General features: G+C 35.9%; 1 protein-coding gene across 6 annotated transcripts in view; it reads left to right on the top strand.

The window, feature by feature from the left end:
* The window catches only part of LOC309509136 (RALY RNA binding protein like), a gene marked incomplete at its 5' end in the record, with an annotated part of 138,756 nt that overhangs the window by 107,370 nt on the left and 11,257 nt on the right, over positions 1–20,129 (top strand). For 5 of the 6 annotated variants that reach the window (XM_082183702.1, XM_082183701.1, XM_082183698.1 and 2 more), the window contains 2 exons: positions 16,951–17,026; positions 19,567–19,614. In XM_082183702.1, the coding sequence (XP_082039828.1) occupies positions 16,951–17,026; positions 19,567–19,614 (124 nt within the window). Of the gene's footprint in view, positions 1–4,099; positions 4,337–16,950; positions 17,027–19,566; positions 19,615–20,129 lie in introns of those variants that run through there. The other variant, XM_082183703.1, reaches the window with a different exon arrangement.

Below are 20,129 nucleotides of genomic sequence, written 5' to 3'. Positions count from 1 at the left end.
ATAATCTCTGAAGTAACATCTTATTTATCTGTCTGATTTTGAATTTGACCTTAATGCTGAGCCTGCAGCATGAATTGAATTCATATGAATCAGAAAAGGGTAAAACCTCTCTCAATTTTCTGCGTAATCTCTCTGAGATTAATTTACTGAATGAAGACTGTAAAACCATTCCCACCATCTCTAATCCCTCTTATCTTCAAAAGCACCTTCCCATTTCACAGCAGGAGGAAGACCACGACTGAATTTCTGACAGGCTTCAGATCGGCCTGTGCTCAGAATTAGATTAGCGGAGAATGTGGCTCCATGAGTGCACTGACCCCAGACCAGCTCATAATCAGGATGAGGCGAGACGAGTATGTTACGACTCATGCAGGAAGCCGGAATCAGAGACCAGACTCACTCGTGTAGAACATTGCTGCCTTTCTTTATCCTTCCCTTATGGGCGAATCTTACAAAAACATGTCCGAGTCACATTTCACCGCAAAATCAAATGACAAAAAATATCCATTTTGCTTAAAGAATATTTTGTGTTTGTATGCTTGTTGTTGTTGGACACAAGAAGTGCAAATGCATTTATAAATAATATATTAAATATTTTTTTATAAATTATATAAGTAAAATTTTAAAATGAATATATATATTTTTTTCAAGGCTACATTTTTTTATGAAAAATACAGTAAAAACAGTAATATTGTAAAATATTTTTACCATTTAAAATAATTGCTTTCTGTTTGAACTGTAATTTATTCCTGTGATGCAAAGCTGAATTCTCAGCATCATTACTCCAGTCTTCAGTGTCACATGATCCTTATAAATATATAATTTCTTTTGATTTGATTTTCTCAGTCCCATAGTTTCCTTTTCCTTTCACACCTGGAGTGTCTATCTCTCCATGACCTTTTCATAATCCTGTTCCAGTCATACACTGATTTGTGTTTTTGTGTTAAAGGTCACATGCTACAGTATATCCCACTGAATATATTTTCTCATCAAACAGTCCACTGAGTCCATTACATCTTCTATCCTCTCCGACAAAAAAAAAAAATCCAAATCCATAAACCGAAAGATAAATTTGATAGCAGAGATATTCTGACATTCTCACACTTATTTTTTATGCAGTGTGAATATACACAAATCAGATTTGATTTTTAGCATGAACTATTCCTTTAATACCAGATGCCGTCTAAATCTCTACACCTTTCCTTTCCTGCATTGCCGTGAGACTGTCATTGACTGTAGTGCGGTGCGATGTACCATCCATCAAGCACACTCCATTAATCCAGCACTGTGTGCCATCATGGTGGATATCAGCTCCACTGAACTGAGCAAAAGGGAACAATACGCTCTTCATTATGACTTCTATTATTTGAAGGAAGCATCCCGGTTGGGTGGAATAGAATGGATATGATCGAGAAAGACCCCTAAAGAGAAATAAAATGTGCAAATAGGATTCCATGCTTGATGCTTTCTCTATTTTCCTATTTTCCAGAGCCATTATTCGTTGGGATATTCACGTGTGTGTGTGTGTGGTCAGATGACTGACTGCAAGCGATATGACACTCCATTAAATCAGTCAGACTTCAATGACTGTTTAAGTAGCATTTCAGTGTTGTCATGTGATTTTGTGCACTCTAGTCCCATTATGAGGTTGTTTTCAGCTATAAATCATCCCTTTATCCATTTACAACCATTAAGCTAATTTAGGTAGGCTTTTTAATGTCACTAGTTCTCGCAGATAAATACACAATCAGAAGAAACTCGTCACAGGCTGTTTTTAGAGCATGTGTCCAACATGTTTCCACTTTGAATATGAATGTTGAGCATCAGTGAACTGCATTTCTTCACTGGAATAACATCTGTGAGGGGGGGGGAAGGCAAATTCTATCATCTTTTAAAGGTCTATTGCTTATTTTGTCAGTTCCTGCTGCATGTAATAAATAAAAATGTAATTATTGAATACATCTGCTTCAATACACGTTTAACTTAAAGGGATAGGTCACCAAAAAAATTGTCATTCCTTTTTTTTTTTTTTTTTTGAGCTTGACTGTCTCATTTCAATTCACTTTTATTATATGGAACAAAATGGCCAAAACATTCTACAAAATCACTCCTTCCATGTGTAACAGAGGACAGAAAGTCATTCCGGTTTGAGATGACTACTACTACACTACATGACTAAACTATAAGAACATTTGGGGGTTGAACTGTTCCTAATTAAAGATCATTAAAGAATATATCAACTTGAGATTTCATATATCTTTACACCTCAACACCTCAAATCACATCAACATGATATTCTCCAACATTTTCTCTTCTTTGTGATTTATTAAAGGCGCTGCATTGCATTATCCAGAAGATGGCAATGTTGTGTTTCCAATTTTCCTGCAACTGTCTACATACATGCTATACAGATGTTTGATATAAGCAGCTTTACAGAAAATCCACGAGTCTTTATTACAATTTAGAGTGATCTGTTATCAGAGGTGACTGTGTTCAACTGCAAGATAATATATGTGTCCATATATCAGAAATGTACAGTTCTAAGATAATGGAAATCATGCAGTTAGCTAACATCATGTATTAATTTAAGAGCTTTTAATATATATGTGTGTGTGTGTGTGTGTGTGTGTGTGTGTGTGTGTGTGTGTGTGTGTGTGTGTGTGTGTGTGTGTGTGTGTGTGTGAGAGATCAAAAAACGCTTATTTTCCACAAGATATTTCTCAAAATATACAAATATCCAGATGTTCATTAATTTGCACCCCTCTTTCTCTCTTATTTTCAGTTACTTCAAGTCAGAGCTGTTTTCACTTCTGTTAAAAGATCAATATTATGTTCATATAAAAATGCACTTTCAAATGAGATCATTTGGACATGTTGATGATATTATAGAAAACCTTTAATTGCTCCTGCCTTATTAAAAGCGCAGTAATTGGTCATGTTTAAAGTAGGTCAGGATATGCAGATATTGCCAAGCATTGTTCTGGTATCTTTCTCAGTCGGATCGGGAAAAGTACATTTTCGATGCTATTTTGGTCAGAAACAACCCACACACTGATAGCCATGGACTCACTGACAGCTAACTGAATAAATCACACATTATTAGAAGTGTAGGACTGTACATTTTCTTTCTCTGTCTCCTTAACAACACAGTCCCTTGCAGCAGAAAAGAATATGATCACAATCAAGATCGTGATTCACAGAGATGAAAATTGTGTGTGTGGGTTTTTTTTTTTAAGGAAAAGCAGGCATGATTGCATCTCATTTGGTCCCAGCACCTAACCTGAGGGTTTTATGTAACTCTATGCAAATGTTTGGATCATATTAATAATCCTGAATGTGAGGAGAGAGTGATGCCAGTTTGTGATGAAATTGGATACTGGCAGCTTTTCTTTCCTTTTTCTGAGAAACTCAGGCATTCTGGCATGGATTTGAATATTGTATCACACTTTTTAGCTTTTGGAGAAAAGACATCTCATGTGTAATGAAGACTGCAGTAGGCCTATTGATATTGCAGACACTATTTTTGTTGTTGTTGAAATAAATGTTTAAAAAATTACAAATTGTACACATAAATATTAAATTAATTGATTTTTTATTTTTATTTAAGTTATTATTAAAATCCCAGAACTGAGAGGTTCTGGGAAATCTAACACTTTTATAAATGAGGAAAAATGTCAAGAGACATAGATAATAATTTAGTCTATTATTTTAAATTATTAATTATTATTTTGCATAAACTATAGGCCTACTTTAATGGCTTATAATAATATTTGTCATAATGTAGGACTATTATTACTTTTTGGTCTATTACTTAAATAGGTGCATGCAATTATTACTAATCGGCGTTACTGCTAAATAGAAGAAAATTAATAAATTATCGTAACATGCGAGTTCATTGAATCTAGATTTGTTGAAATGACAAATCCTACCATAGCGAAGGTACATGAATATTAATGAGAACGTGCTGACGTTCCTTGGTAACCTTCCAATGAGGAAGACTGGATCTTGAATATTAATCGCTAGTGCTGACGTCGCGTGCTTGCGTCCAATCCTAAATGACCGTATCATGAATATCATTGAACAAGTCTTCACCGTTGATGGAGCCGCCTCTTATCTAGATATAAGCACCCCCTTTCTAGACCACAGTAATGGTAGCGTCTGTTGGTTCGTTGGTCTCGTTTTCTTACCTTTAGAAAAAAGCAGATCTGTTTCTGTTTGTTCAAATTCGCAGCTGAGGTTCGGTCTAATCTTCCCGAGCGCGAGCAGGATTTTCAAGCCGTCAAACTGGAGCCGTTCAGAATGACCATGTTTAAAGGGAAACGTCGAAATCACCGGTGTGAGTTTACGACCATCAGTGTAACTTTGAGAATGTGTTGTTTTGCATTCAGTGCATGTCTCTTTATTAGCATAAACTCGCAACTAGTCATGCAAAGCTTAATATTGGTAAACAACGGCATGTATATTTGTATTTCTTCCACGTCATTCTCACCTGTTCGGTTCAGTTGCATGTTGGTAAATTCTCAGTGCTGTGCATGAGTAGTAGAGATACACATGTCTACAGGCGCATGTCACATCAGAAAGATAAGAAACATCCTCATAATGCTGATGTTAGATTCAGTTGAAGCCGTAGGTGCGTTCCAGTCGACCGTAAGTGGACTTCTCAGGGTAGGCTACTCCGCCATCTTAAAGGGACAGTTCACCCAAAAATCATCGTTGTCATCGTTTACTCACCCTCATGTTGTTCCAAACCTGTATGAGTTTCTTTCTTTTGTTGAACACAAAAGAAGATATTTTGAAGAATGTTGGTTACCAGATAGTTGATGGAAGCCATTGACTTCAATAGTATTAGTTTTCCTACTATGAAAGTCAATGGGTGCCACTGACTGTTTGATTACCAACATTCTTTAAAATATTTTAGTTTGTGTTCAGCAGAAGAAAGAAATTCATAAAGGTTTGGAATAAATTGAGGGTGGGTAAATTATGACAGAATGTTAAAGGGATAGTTCACCCAAAAATAAAAATTCTGTCATCATTTACTCACCCTCAAGTTGTTTCAAACCTGTATGAATTTCTTTTTTCTGCTGAACACAAAAGAAGATATTTTAAAAATGTCGGTAACCAAACAGTTGATGGACCCCATTGACTTCCATAGTAAAAAAAAAAAAAAAAAAATCCAACCTGAAGGGAGCGAACATGTTCAGTTTGAAGGGCACTTTTTATTGAAAATAAATGCCTTTCTGATTTAGTGATGGGAAGTTCGGATCATTTTACTGACTCTCTTGTTCGATCTCGTTCATCAAATTGAACGAATCTTTTTTCGAGTCATTTCGTTCATTTAAGTGGCTTTAAATGTAATACTTTTAGCAGCCAAATTCCCCAAACATATCCTCTTACGCAATCTTGATATTCTGAATCAAGAAATCATTATAATGCAGTAAAAAATAATTTACAGGAAACATAAACAATTACTTTACCTTCCGAGTCTTTCGTTCATTTGTCACGTGACATGTTCATGAATGACCCATCACTAGATGTGTTATATGTGATGAGAAAAGGAAGTTCAGCAAAAGGCAAATTCGTACACGGGTTGATTTGCGTCAAAGCTTTCTGCAACTCGCTTTACCCCTACACCATTGCTTCTGTTGACAACATAGCATCTAATGTAATGTTGTCTGGCCCAACCAGACTTCAGTGGGCGGAGTTAGTGTAAATAGCCTCTGCCAACAAGACAGACTATCTGCATTTATTTACTTTATTTACCTCAGGAATGTTTATTATGCAGCTGCGCGTGGGAAATAAAATACACAAGATGAGACCGCTACTATTATTAAGACCGTTAATGAAGAACCATAATGATCCATAATTTTCATAATGAATGACAATTACAGTACAGCTTTAAATCTGTTAATAGTAATTGAATAGCTGCAATAGTCAATTAAATATGTTTTAATTAGACAATAAAGTCTAATAAACATGTTTAGCAGTAGGGAGCAATGAACACTGCGTACTAGGGACCCTGTCAATCGGAACGCACCATGTGTTTTAAGTGATCGCATGTGTGATTGTGTTACCTATTGAAACCCTTGTCAACTGTATTGTGTATATAATTGAAGCATGATGGATGATGGATGTTTTGGTATTTTGGGCTATTCAGGAGCTGAAATGATTCATCTTGAGTAAATGGACTGTCATTGTTCTCCTCTAATGTTACATTGAGCCAGGATCAATTGAGCAATTTAAAGCGTCATAAAAAATCTCTTAATAATTCCTTTCATGACCATTCATTGTCCTCCTCTTTCTCCTCCTCCTCCTCGTAATCACCGTCATCACCATCATCGTCGTGATCGATCTATGCAGATAATCTATTATCAGTAACTAAACCTCTTGAGATGCATGTTAAACAGTGGCTTTGTGCACATAATAATGTGTGTTATGAGGATAGTCTGCTTTACTTTTCTGTTAATTTTAGTTTAGATGGTTACAATCATTTTTATGCATGCTGCTTTAATGAGCTCATCTTGATCTTGTGATGATTACTTACATTTTATAGTGCATTATTTATATTTTTATTATTTATAGTGCAGCATTTAAGGTAGTCAGTTTGTTTCTTAAATGTGGTTGTCACTCTTTAATACCTAAACTGTGACCATATGGCATCCTAAAGCAGAGTGACAACCATATTCAGCTGCTGTGTGAACGTAACCGTGCATAATCATCTATGCAAATTCTTATATTAAACAGCAGCTATATCTGCATCTTTGACATGCATAAGACTCCTAAAACTAGCTCGTTCTAAAAGTAGACATTTCTAAATTTATGAACAGCCCCACATTACTTTGTGTCCCTCCTGACATTCAGATGTGGATTAGGAGGCGACGGCTTATAAAAATGATCTAAATAGAATACCAGAGCTGTTTTTACTGCTCAGTTACTACTAATAAAGATATTTAATTGCACCATTTTTATTTAATTCTAATGAAATCTCCCAGTTCATAATAGCTGTTCTCACTGGGCCTGTTGTCTGCCGTGTGATAACCCTGTCAGTGCAGGTTTATAGATCTCAGAGTCACAATGCACCACTGACGGATGGATTTGACCTGGTCATCCCCGACCCACTGGGCTGTGAGGAATGGGGCTGTGACGCTGATGAGTGTGGATTTGCTCCCAACAGCTGTTTACATTTCACAAGAGCTCCTTATAGATGCTTGTCCTCTGGCCTCAAACAAAATGGATTTGCATAGGCACTGGCAGTCAAAATGGCATTTCCATTTTGAGAGAATGGTAATATAACGCTCATGTTTTTGTATTTGCGCAAGCTTTATTGATATTCGTACTAGAGTATAGTTTGTTTAATCCTAACTAAACTCCTCTTATTGAGATGTTCTTGTTAGTTAATTGATTTATTTCATCTAAGTGCGCAGCTGCATCATAAATATATTAGTCATATTAGATCTGTCAACATCACTTAATTGTGTAATTCATTGCTTCCTGCTCTGATCATGTAAATTCACACAGCCCAGCTGTTGTACCTGTTGGTGCAATTCAATTCCAGCTATAGGTGTATGGCAGATTTCTTACTAGTGCTATATCAGACGGATTATTTCAGCAGTGTCAGGAGAACAAAGAATGAGTGGAAAAGCTGTATGAGACATCCAGTCAAAAATAATAAAGAGTCCTTGGGTTGTAAATGGAAAAAGATTGAGCTTCCCCAAGACTAAGACATGTGCTTTCTGTCACTATGTGGTTCCCGTTCTCAATTTTGTGGAAATCCCAGTCAAGCAGAAGGCAGGCTATTTCGAGCAACAAGCCCAATGCAAGGGCTCTTGATCGGTTTTCTGGTTCAAATACTCTAGTTTATGAACTAAATTCCTCCATTATAAAATGGTGTGCACTTCCACAAAATTCTGTTTAATTTAGAGTAAAAATTGGCAGCTGTGGTTGACAGAAATGGGCAATTGTGGCAATACCTTGTATTTCTGTACTTGTTAGGATTAAGGTTTGGTTTGGTTTAGGGTTAGTTGCATGTAATTATGCATAATTTATAGTAACTACATGTAACAGACACTGTAAAATAAAGTGTTACTCATTTTTTTACGTAAAAGTACATGTATTGTCTCTATGATAATTTTATAGTCATATAATGAACAGGTTTTTACTGTAATCTTTTTTTCATTTTCTTTTTTCCTCCCTTTGTTTTACTTCATGTACAGCATTGCTACTCATCACATCACGATCCTAACTTCAAAGTCTTTAAATCCTAGCTGGACGATGAATACTGTGGTTTGGATCTAAAATCTCTCGCTGATCTGTGGTTCAAAGCATGGAAACAGGATTTTGTCTGGATATTTTGCTGTAACTGATTTAGTGCAAAGGAAAATTCCTCAGCCCGATTATCATCAAAAGGCATGATCGTTTCATACGGCTGGATTATCAGAGAGAATCCGCACGGGAGATGTTTATGTTTGCTGTAGCTGCTCACATCTCGCCATATGCGTCTGATCACCGGCTATAAGCCCGTTAACACCCCAAACCCTCAGGCGCCTGCAGTGCTTCATTATTTACTCATTTAAAGTTTGTGCTTGATGTTTTGGGCTTCATATTGTCTGCAGCAGAGTTATGTTACAGAGGTTACTTCAGATTTAGGGCTGGATGACTTGGTCATACTGTAATAGATGCAACTTCAACTTCAAGAAATAAAGCAGTCCTTGTTTGAGAGGTCTGCGCAGATGAGTGTTGCCAGACGTGAAACATTTAATTAGGTCAGTAAAGGAATTTTAAATGAATGCATAAGTAAGCCACATTCAACTCTGCGGAAAATCTCTGCATATAGACCCTTTCGTGGTCGCTACATTTTCTGTTAAAGGAACACTCCACCGTTTTTTGAAATGGGGCTTATTCACCTTCTTTCCTACATTTAGATAGGTGGGCAAATGCATTTTTGTCTCAGTGCATGCATTGTTTTAGTTTGACAGGGTCGGCGCTAGCTTAGCTTAGCATAATGAATGGAATCCTTTGTTGCCAGCTAGCATGTCCTGAGTAAAAGTGATATAAAATTTTTTCAAAACCCACCTAATTACTTCTTGTGGCCTGCGTATTCACAACAAGTACAAATAGCGATGCAGATTAACACTAGGTGATTTTCTATGCAGATATTGACTTGGGACTATATTAGGGGGAAGCACAGGTGAAGCACTGCTACTTGGGCGCAGAGATATCACGCCCAAGTAGCAGTGCTTCGCCTGTGCTTCCCCCTAATATAGTCCTTAATATATAAGTCAATATCTGCCTAGGAAATCGCCTAGTGTTAATCTGCATCACTATTTGTACTTGTTGTGAATACGCAGGCCACAAGAAGTAATTAGGTGGATTTTTTAATTTTTTTTATATCACTTTTACTCAGGACATGCTAGCTGGCAACAAAGGATTCCATTCATTGTGCTAAGCTAAGCTAGCGCCGACCCTGTCAAACTAAAACAATGCATGCACTGAGACAAAAATGCATTTGCCCACCTATCTAAATGTAGGAAAGAAAGTGAATAAGCCCTATTTAAAAAAACGGTGGAGTGTTCCTTTAAAGGAAAAGTTCATCCAAAAATGAATATTATCATAATTTGCTCACTTTCATGTTGTTGCAAAACCATTCGACTTGCTTTCATCCGTAGAAGACAAAACAAGATGTTCGCAGCATGCTGCCCTTTTAATCAGGGGTTGTCAATTTATAAATGGCTCCTTAAAAGTAGATGAGACTAGATGCTGTGTTTTCTTGAGAGAACAGTGAGAAAGATGAACATACACTACACATATCAAATGCATCAACTTAATTATAGGTATACCTCCTGCTGAATATCAGGATTTAAACAGATGTCCTATGGAGATGTTGCAGAGTCTATGGCTGGTAGAGAGAGAGAGACACAGTGTGTGTGTGTGTGTGTATACCTTACTTTCACTGTGACTTTCAGATGTGACAGTGTGCTAAGTGGAAGAAAATGAAGGTTTGGCTGTAAGTAGCAGTCTGCTTGCTCTTCTCTTTAGCAAGCAGCAAAACAGATGGCAACTCAGGATAAATCAGCACCCAGCTGGGGTGGGTGGATGGATGGATGGATGGATGGATGGATGGATGGATGGATGGATGGATTTAAATAAATTAAAGATCAGAATTTTATTATTGCGTTACATTGCATTGTAAGTGCATGGTATAATGCACAGACTTATTTCCTCCACTACATTCCAGTTGAGAACAGAATAAAAGTGCACAAGCGTCACTTTAAATTTAAGTAGTTTGATTCCATTCACTCCCCATTCATTCTGCACATATTTCAGTTTCACCAGTCACCACTTCTCTCTCTCCTTTTCTAAGAAACCATTTAAAGTTCCCCAGTAGTCAAACATTTTATCCCTTAAAACTCATCTTTGATCACCAAAATGACACATTTAAACGTTTTTCCTTGAAAATAAAATGATTCATGCCTTATAATAGCTTGAATGTAACTCTAAACCCTTGCCTTAATTAGTATACGTGGTTCTATGAATATGCAAATTAGCCCCGCCTCCACTCACTCACACCAGCTCAGAGATCCACTCGTTGACGATCACGCGTTGACCTGATTGGTTACAAGGTAGTTTGGTTCACCGCAGTTTTAAGGAGAAAATACTCAGCAGTGGTTGAATTATGAATCTGCACATGGTTTGTCAAGCATATTAAAAACACCACATGGACATATAAACAACATTAAAAGCTTGATTTTCACCTAGGGGGACTTCAAGTATTTTGATCTCAGAAATGCTTGCATCTTAATACAGTGGTTCTTGAATTGTTTTACAATGGACGTCAAGGTGTGACCATGAATTGCATATTATAGTGAACTGCACAGTCCCCCCAGTATGCAGAATTGCATGACATTGGCTGAATAGGAAAATTACCATTTTGTAAATACATTATCATGTGTAGAAGTGTGATTTACTGAACACACACTGGGACAAAAATTGCAGTAGTGTTAGCCATATTGCCTAGTGAACAAAATACAATAGAGTTTGATTAGATGCATAACTGAAGGTGTTTCTCCTAATTTTAAAAGCCTATTTATATTGCTATCCAACTGTGTATGGGTATATACATATATGGTTAGTTGCATCATTTTCAGTTTCCCTGATGTCCACGACCATACCAGAACAAACCTGTTAAAATGCTGTTTTAAAGGTTCCTAATTTTGTTTTGGAGGTCTTCTATAGCTTTAGGTGCATCTGATGTCTTTTCTCACAGTGTCTGAAATGGTTTCTCTAAGCCCCTCCTTTCTGAGAGTCTACTCTGCTCTGATTGGTCAGATTGGTCAGATGGCCCAGTCTGTTGTGATTAGTCTACCACTTACAGTGTGTGTTGGAAACATCTGATTCACAGTGATAAAGAACATTTACTATAGTGTCAGTTTTATGGTAATATCCGAATATGGTAATTATATGGAAAGGTAACATCCGGAAAAGCATAATGGGGGACTTTAATAAACCAGAGATTCAGAGTAGATACTGACCTCATCATTTCCTCTCAGTGAACCCTCTGTGTATTTCTTTTTTTGCATAGTCTGCCACAGTAATTGCAAGATTTTTGTGATTAATGGTTGTACACAGCTGTGTTTGTAAGGTCAAACTGAGAAGAGATCGGACAAGGTCGTGGAAGATGCAAGTTGTTCTTGATAGAGAAGGAAAAAAAGAGCATGATATACAGAGAGAACCAACACAACAAATCAAAAGCAGGTTTTCGTTCTTGAGGGTTGTTGCCTGTCAGGTTAAAATTGTTACACTCATGAGGTGTATATATTGAATATATATATTTTTTTTATCATTTGGAGCCAATCTTTTAGTGAACTGCCTGAAAAGTGTGCTTGTGCTTTCTTTAAAATGAATAAATACCACTCAGTTTGATCATTTTATCCCATGCAGTGACATTCATGTCATTCGTTATTTTTTTTATTTTACTTTTCGGAACCACTCTAAACACTGCTTATGTTAAATAAAAAAATGTTTGTGAATAAAGACCTTGGTATCTCCTTTGAAAATAGGGCTTGTTTCAGATGCTGCGGATGTCTCTTTGTGAGTACCCGTCTCAATGGAAAGCTTTCATGATGTTTCGATCCAAACAGTGAAAAAGAGCCACTCCCCCCCCCCTCAGCCAGCCCAGGGTTCAGGACCACGGAGAGCTCCTCTCGGCTCGGCCTGTCTCCAGGCAACCATTACAAATTCCAATGAGCGGATGCAGATGAAATGAGAAATTTCCCTCGTGTCCACAGCTATGACCCTTTTGTGACTACCATCAATCAGCGTAAAAATGAAAAATAGATGTCACTCTGCCGCATCTCTTTCCTTTATTGGACAGATACCCTTGCACAGGTGACGCATACATCTGAAGCAAGCAAACAGATGCTTTATCAAATGAAAATCGGAACCTGATTTCTCCTAAAAGCATGATGCTTATTCTGCTGTCTGGAGTGAGTTTGGCTAGACCGTGTGTGAGTCACTCCGTGAGCCGATGTGCTTGAGCATTTACACCAGATCAGCATATATAACAGGATTTCTGCAAGAAAATGCTTTCTGAAAAGGCTTCATGTTTCCTGTCATATTTTATCCTCTCGATTTGATCCTATAACACCAGTCGCAACAGGCTTTGTAAACATTGCAACAAATATATCCTTGTTTGCTTGTTTTGCTGCTATCATTTTAAAATTGTGTTTTCGAATGTGACTGGAATCTTTAAAACGGCAAACTACATTTCTATTTAAATTGTAGATAGTATACATACTGTGCGGTATACATTAAGCAGTATGCGTGTTTTTTATTTTAACATTGCCATTGTGTTTTGTTATTAGTATTATTAGAAATGTATTTATAAAAAACAAATATGGTAACACTTAAAGGGTTAGTTCACCCAAAAATGAAAATTCTGTCAGTAATTACTCACCCTCATGTTGTTCCAACCCCGTAAGACCTTCGTTCATCTTCAGAACACAAATTAAGATATTTTTGATGAAATCTGAGAGCTGATCACTCCTCCATAGGCTTCTATAGACGTTATAACTTGCTGGCCCAGAAAATGCATTAAAGAGATCGTTAATATAGTCCAAGTGACTCCAGTGGCTCAATCTTAAGTTTATAAAGCGACGAGAATACTTTGTGCGCAAAAAAAATAACGACTTTATTCCACTATTCATTTCCTTTTCTCTGGGCCTCGAGTTTTTTCACGTAGTGTTTAAGCGCAGCGCGTCTGTGTTGCACGTCACCACGCATCACCACATGACCAGCGTCGGCCAATTGTGAGCCTACGTGGTGACGTGCAACACAGACGCGCTGCGCTTAAACACTACGTGAAAAAACTCGAGGCCCAGAGAAAAGGAAATGAATAGTGGAATAAAGTCGTTATTTTTGTTTGTTTTTGCACACAAAAAGTATTCTCGTCGCTTTATAAACTTAAGATTGAGCCACTGGAGTCACTTGGACTATATTAACGATGTCTTTAATGCATTTTCTGGGCCAGCAAGTTATAACGTCTATAGAAGCCTATGGAGGAGTGATCCAGCTCTCAGATTTAATCAAAAATATCTTAATTTGTGTTCCGAAGATGAACGAAGGTCTTACGGGGTTGGAACAACATGAGGGTGAGTAATTACTGACAGAATTTTCATTTTTGGGTGAACTAACCCTTTAAAGCTACAGTATGTATTTTTTTTTTTGCCGCTAGGGGTCGCTAACCACATGCGAGTCCCGCGGATATAAAGGAATAATTTCATTTCCTTCTACCTTACTAACTTACCCGCAAGTGCTGAATAATACTCAGTCACACAGGTCAGTTTATTAGCCAAATTAAAAACTTGTGAGGTAACTCAGAGCCGTTTCACTTGGTCTACACTATCACACTAAACTGCATTTGAGTGTGTTAAATTATAATGTTATTCTATGTGTTAGTTTATCTGTATAGCAGTAAGCTAGATCAACATTAGAATAACATACTGATCATATTCTAACATTTCATCATGTTGAGCTATATAACATTGATTAGTTTTATGTATATTTGCTCACCTCTTCATTTGCGTATCTCTGTCAAGTCGAAGTTAGTCACGGACGTGGAGCTCTCGGCATCTCGAAAACGCCACGCTGCTGATATTAATCCTCGTTTAGTTCTCCTTTTGTCCCAAAGTCTGCTTGCCATGGTCCATAATTTTGAACGAAACAACAACAGCGTGAGCGTGCCGCTAGACGTAACGCAGGTGTTCACGTCTGTCGCCATGGTTACTGTGGCAGTACGAGCGGAAACCAGGGATGACGCGGATATTACGTCATTGACGGGTGACAAGTGGGACAGGCACGAGCCATTATTTAAAATTGGAATTTCTCTGAAATTAAAAATCTTTGGGAACTTTTGGGATATTGTAAGTACACAACTGCAGGAAATATATCACAATGTTTAAGTGATTTGGGGATATTCTACTTCAAAAATCTTACATATTGTAGCTTTAACGTCTCATTTATTAACAGTAGTTAATGCATGAACTAACAAGAAGCAATATATTTTCATCGCATTTATTAATCTTTGTTAATGCTAGTTGATAAAAATAACTAATATTTATAGATACAACTTTTGATTTTAATAATGTATTAGTAAATGTTGAGATTAACTAAGATTAATAAATGCTGCAGAAGTATTGTTTGTTTTTAGGTCATGTTAACTGTATGTAATGTAAATAACAAATGTTAACAAGTGAAACCTTATTGTAAAGTGTTACCAAACATATTTATAATATTTAAATAAATTTAGTCACATGCTTGTTTTTCATATTATAGTAGATATTTATTTATTTATTTGATTAAAAATGTTTAAGGAGCAGGAACCTGCATAATCTTCACAGCTGAAAGTACTTCCACTATCAGTGTGAGATTTCAGAGCTACAGTACAAGATGTGACTGTAACCATATCGCATTCATCTTAAAGCATTGCTATGGCAGAGTTTCCCCCCTGAATCCCCTTGTATTGCAGCGCTGGTGTGTTTTTGTGATGGAGGAGTGCTGGGTAGTGAGGGTCAGATGGTGGAGATAATTCTCACAGATGTTCTGTGCTTTATGTGCTATCGTTCAAGGATGATGGTTTGATAAGAAATGCTTTAATGTACATATAGATGCACCAATGTCAAGTGCTTCATCATTCCTTCTCTTCCTATTCATCCCTTCTTTCTTTTACTGCAGCAGGGAAATTAAGTTTTTTTTTTTTTCAAGTTTTTATCTACAGCTCCTTTAAAGATGAGCTCTGTGGATTACAAATTGCACAAAATTGACTGAAATCTGTTGGTGTCACACTTTAGCCTGCAGATTTGAGCATGCACAACACAAAAAATGTACTTGGACACACTTAAAAATGTATGAATGTCATTGCATTAGTTAACAGGATACCAAACCATGTTGCATTTATTTTAGAGATACAAGAAAGCCAAAGCATACTTTTCAAGCAGAATATTTTGAATTTCGTAAAGCAATATGGTGTGAATGAACCATTGCTGCTATCAGCTATTTGCATGAAATTCCTTTTCACAAAATGTTCCCTTATAAGAAAGTTCGGTTTGCCTGCTATATGTGAATTGTATTTCTAATGGACTGCATTTCTCATAGAAATCTCATTCAAGAGGTATATTGCACACATTTTTTAGAGATTATATATTATATGATATATTTCTTGTTTTACAATCCCAGGTACCAATTATTTACTAAACCTCAAACGGGCACCACATTGTTCTACCCACCATGCTTGAGTCATTAAAGGCTGCATGAATTTATTTGCTTATAGTCGTGGTTTGAAAAACAGAACCGACAACCTTAACTTTAATCAGCTGGAAAAAAATAGTTTTGAAAGCGATTCTGACGGTGTCATTCCTCTTTGTTGTTATCATTATAGTTGTGGTGTGGACTCTGCTGTTCTTTTACATTTAGATTTTTTTTTTTAATTATATCTTTATCGTTATAGCTATCGTCCTTTGTGTGAACCAGTGTTATTTTATTTAGAACAATTTTTTTTATTATATCTTTATCGTTATAGCTATCGTCCTTTGTGTGAACCAGTGTTATTTTATTTTTATAATTTTTTTATTATAGTTTAATATTTTGAATCTGCTTTTATTTTATGCGTTTAGTTTTCATGTTAATTTTTGTTAAATTCTTTTAAATTGTTATGCCTTTTTGTCATTTTATTAGTTTTATATATTTATTTTAAATATTGCTGTATAAATAAATATTTATTTCAGTTTTACATTTTAGTTTCCAGTTAATAATTTGAGTGCTTCAACTGGTTACACTTTATTTTAAGGTGTCCTTGTTAGTGTAATCAATACATTTAAGTTCTGAGTAATAATAATTAACAACATGTACTTACCATAGGGTTAGGATAAGGGTTTGGTTTAGGGTTAGTAAAACTGTAGTAAGTACATGTAACGTAACAAGGACACTGTAAAATAAAGTGTTACCCTTCAACATATTTCAGTTTATTACCAAGGCAACATTTCTAATTTTCATTTAGTTAAATTTTTTCAACTAATTTATATTTTATTTCTGCTTTAATTAACAGACATGTTATTGGTAGCACTTTATTTTACAGTCCTGTTCCCCATGTACATACTATGTACATTATTATTATTATTATTATTATTTATTGTTATTATTATTATTATTATATGTATTATTAGTATTATTACAATAACTAGGTACTAACCCTGAACCTACCCCTAATCCTAACCTTAACCCATGGATTAACCTTATATTAACCAGCACTTTTAAGGTACGTTGGCCTACTGTAAAATAAAGTGCAACCATGTTTTTAATAGTTCTAGTTTTTGGTAACGATTATAACCCTGGCGGGCCGTAAGTATGCAAAGAGAACTCATTTCTACAGGTGTTTGACTTTGAATTCTTCTGTTTCTGCAGATATTAATATGGCCGGAGAGCCCAAACCCTACAGGCCTAAACCGGGATCCAAACGACCCCTAACTGCTGTCTACAGGTGGGTGTTTTTATATATTGAAGTAGGGCAACATATGACTATACTTGTATATACAAAACTCACTCTGACTGTGTGAATTTGACTTCAGATGATAACATACTGCAGTGTAAATGAAATCCCTTCGCCGTTCTTGCATGCACCCTTGTTAGGAGAGCTGAGGTAGAGCGGATTAAAGTCTGATTGGTGTGGCTGAATGAAGCCGTCAGCACATTTGTCATATTATCAGGTTTATATAACAGAACAACCCGTGGTCTTATCAGCACATTCATTCAATTGCTGAAGTTGCAGTTGTGTCTCACAGGTTCGGTTAGCTTGTTGAACTCCTATAGGAAGCGAAAAGCTCCAGACACATCAGTGGAAACTAACCAAGCAGGAAATGAGTGAAAAATCAATGCTTGAAAAGGTATTAGGCATTTACTCCTTTATTGGCAAGCTTTTATGGGGATTTAGAGCATTTTATTGCAAGCAATAAATACTAACTAATGCTAAATAAATAGTGACTGGACCATGAAACAATTACTGAATTAGCAATGTTTCTGTTTGCAGCCATAAATGTTTTTTCTTTTCTTTTATTTGCACATAGCAAAGAATAGTAATGAAACATTAATTAGTTTAAGAATTTTTGCCAATTCGGTTACTTATGAGCCATAAGCGTGTCCTTTCATGGACTGTAGCTTATTTTGGTTCTCTTTTGTTACATTTTATTTTACTTGCGCTGATTCAGGGTTTTTAATTCTTTATTTCTTGCTCTCATTGTATTTTTGAAATTCATTAAGTCTTGATTTGCATTTCAAATTGACTAACGCAACCCATCCATTATTTAATCAGAGGTATAGGCTTAATTAGGAGAGTACGACAGGAGCAAACCAACAAAGAATAGCTTTGAATGCTAATTAGTTTGGAATGAAATGGTCAAAAGAACGGAGATGCCAATAATGGAATATAATAAGGTTGTGTTTTGGAAATGGTCCCAAAATCATCCTTTCTCCACTTTCTATAGTTGACAGGATATTCGTAATATGCATGACATGTATTTAAATGCTCAATTGCATTAAGTTTGACCTTGTTCGCTTCCTTAATAGTTGTCCTGATGTTACGTGCACAATTAATCATTAGCTATGTTTCCATCTGGCTATTTTTATGCACATTTTGGGGATATTGCATTTAAAAAAAACGCTGAATGGAACCGCAAAGATGCACATAAGTTCTAGAAATGTGCATAAAAAATGTATTTGCTCAATTGAGGTGGATAAGAAGACACATAAACTACGATGGAAACACATTTACCAAATAAATCCATTGATCAGCAATTGATCAATCTCAGCCGTGTATGTGATTGGATAACGGGACTAACCAGCGGACCAGTTTCGTCAACATTTAATCTCAAATTAGACACTTTTTTTTTTTCCCCCGAAGGAATGTACGATATGTTGAAGGCGTATCAATTCAAGAACGTTAATTACGCTGGGAATCGAATGCATGATTTTGGCGTTACCAGCGCCATGCTCTAATGTTTGAGCTTCAGGAAAGCACACAAAAATAAAACAAAATCAAAATTTGCAATTATTAAAAAAAGTTACAATACTGTTTATAATTTTGTAAAATATTTGTTAAATGCCTTTCTAAAAATAATTTTGTTCTCATGTTTATTTTTTGTTGTTGTATTGAATCCAGTTAGGGTCAATTTGACCTACAACATAAGTCGTACCCAGAATTCGAATGTTAATACAAGGGTTAAAAGGTCAAATGTTTTTGCTTCCATTTAAAGCACAAGATGCCCTTTTTAACATGATTATCAGATTTTATTCATGTTGGATCCAGTGCTTAAAATCCAGGTATTAAAGCGAAGGCAGACAGAGTACGGTACCAAGACATTCTGAAATTCATATTCAATTTCCGTTTAACTATTCCCTCTAATTTTCATGCTGAAAGTTTAAGTTGTAAAATAATTCAAAATAGCGTTTTCATATTCTCTTTCACTGCACTGTACATGAAATAAAAATGACTGAAGAAGAAGAATCCCTGTTGCTTACCTTGTCAGTTGACATTATAAGTCTTCTGAAGGGAAGTGCTGCTACTCTAAAAGGGTTCACACAAAGTTTACTGGATGAAATCCAAGTAGGGGTCACACACAAACTGGAGAATGTCTGCCTCACTGTCTGATTCTAACTAACAGGAGATTTCTCTCTAATTAATAAGCTAAGCCACTTCGATTGCTGCTGTTACTGAAGAGTAACTGTGTTTGGGAGCTCTGAATGATTTATGATGGCTGAAGATGCCTGTCAGCAAGATGTTTAAAGATCGCGTAGATGGATGGGGATTATTTGACTTGCACGAGTTTGATTAGTGTCTCTACACATTTAAATCTTGGGTATAAATTGATTAGCGTTCAAAGTGTAAAATCTTCCTGCGTCACATCTGTCAGTGTCAGTTTAGCTGCAAATACAAGTCTATATCAAGGGGCTAATTCCACCATTTTTGTCATTTTCTTGTCATAGTGAATCACACTTTACATTGTGCCTTTGTTTTGTCTCTTTCAGTGGTTACGAATTTGATTATGATTACTACAGAGATGATTTCTACAATAGGTATGTATGCATTTATTTACAGTTGTTGAAACCCTTAATCTGATTGCACACAATTTTAAATATTTGAGGATGCTTGTCGGGTATCCTCATAAGCACAGTCTTAAATGAGCTTAAAAAAGCCTTAAATGACCATAAAGAGTTGTCCATGGTGTCAGATCTGCATCATGTGCTTCAGATCTTAAAGTGACAGTAGCCTAATAAACCTGATGCTGTCTGTCATTAATGTAAATCACAGAACAAAAGACAAAGAGAAAATCACTCACTGCTCTTGACTTAACTTTTGTAGATTTAATAAGGATTAATCTATATTTAAAATTTATGCAGTGAAGACTGTGAAGTGTTTGATAACTTTATTAAATTTCTGTATATTTCCTACTGGTTAGATGAAATATTTAAAATATATAATACTGTCTTTGTTGTTTTTACATTCATTTGGAGATTAACTGTGAAATTACAATATAAAAATATATAAAAAATGTTAATGTTAGGTGCGATTTAATTGCAATTACGTGGTT

Source organism: Leuciscus leuciscus, assembly GCF_965113295.1.
Source record: "Leuciscus leuciscus genome assembly, chromosome: 11".
In the NCBI taxonomy this organism is placed as follows: domain Eukaryota; kingdom Metazoa; phylum Chordata; class Actinopteri; order Cypriniformes; family Leuciscidae; genus Leuciscus; species Leuciscus leuciscus.
Note: the sequence above shows the minus strand (reverse complement) of the source record. Positions and strands in the feature narration are given on the sequence as shown.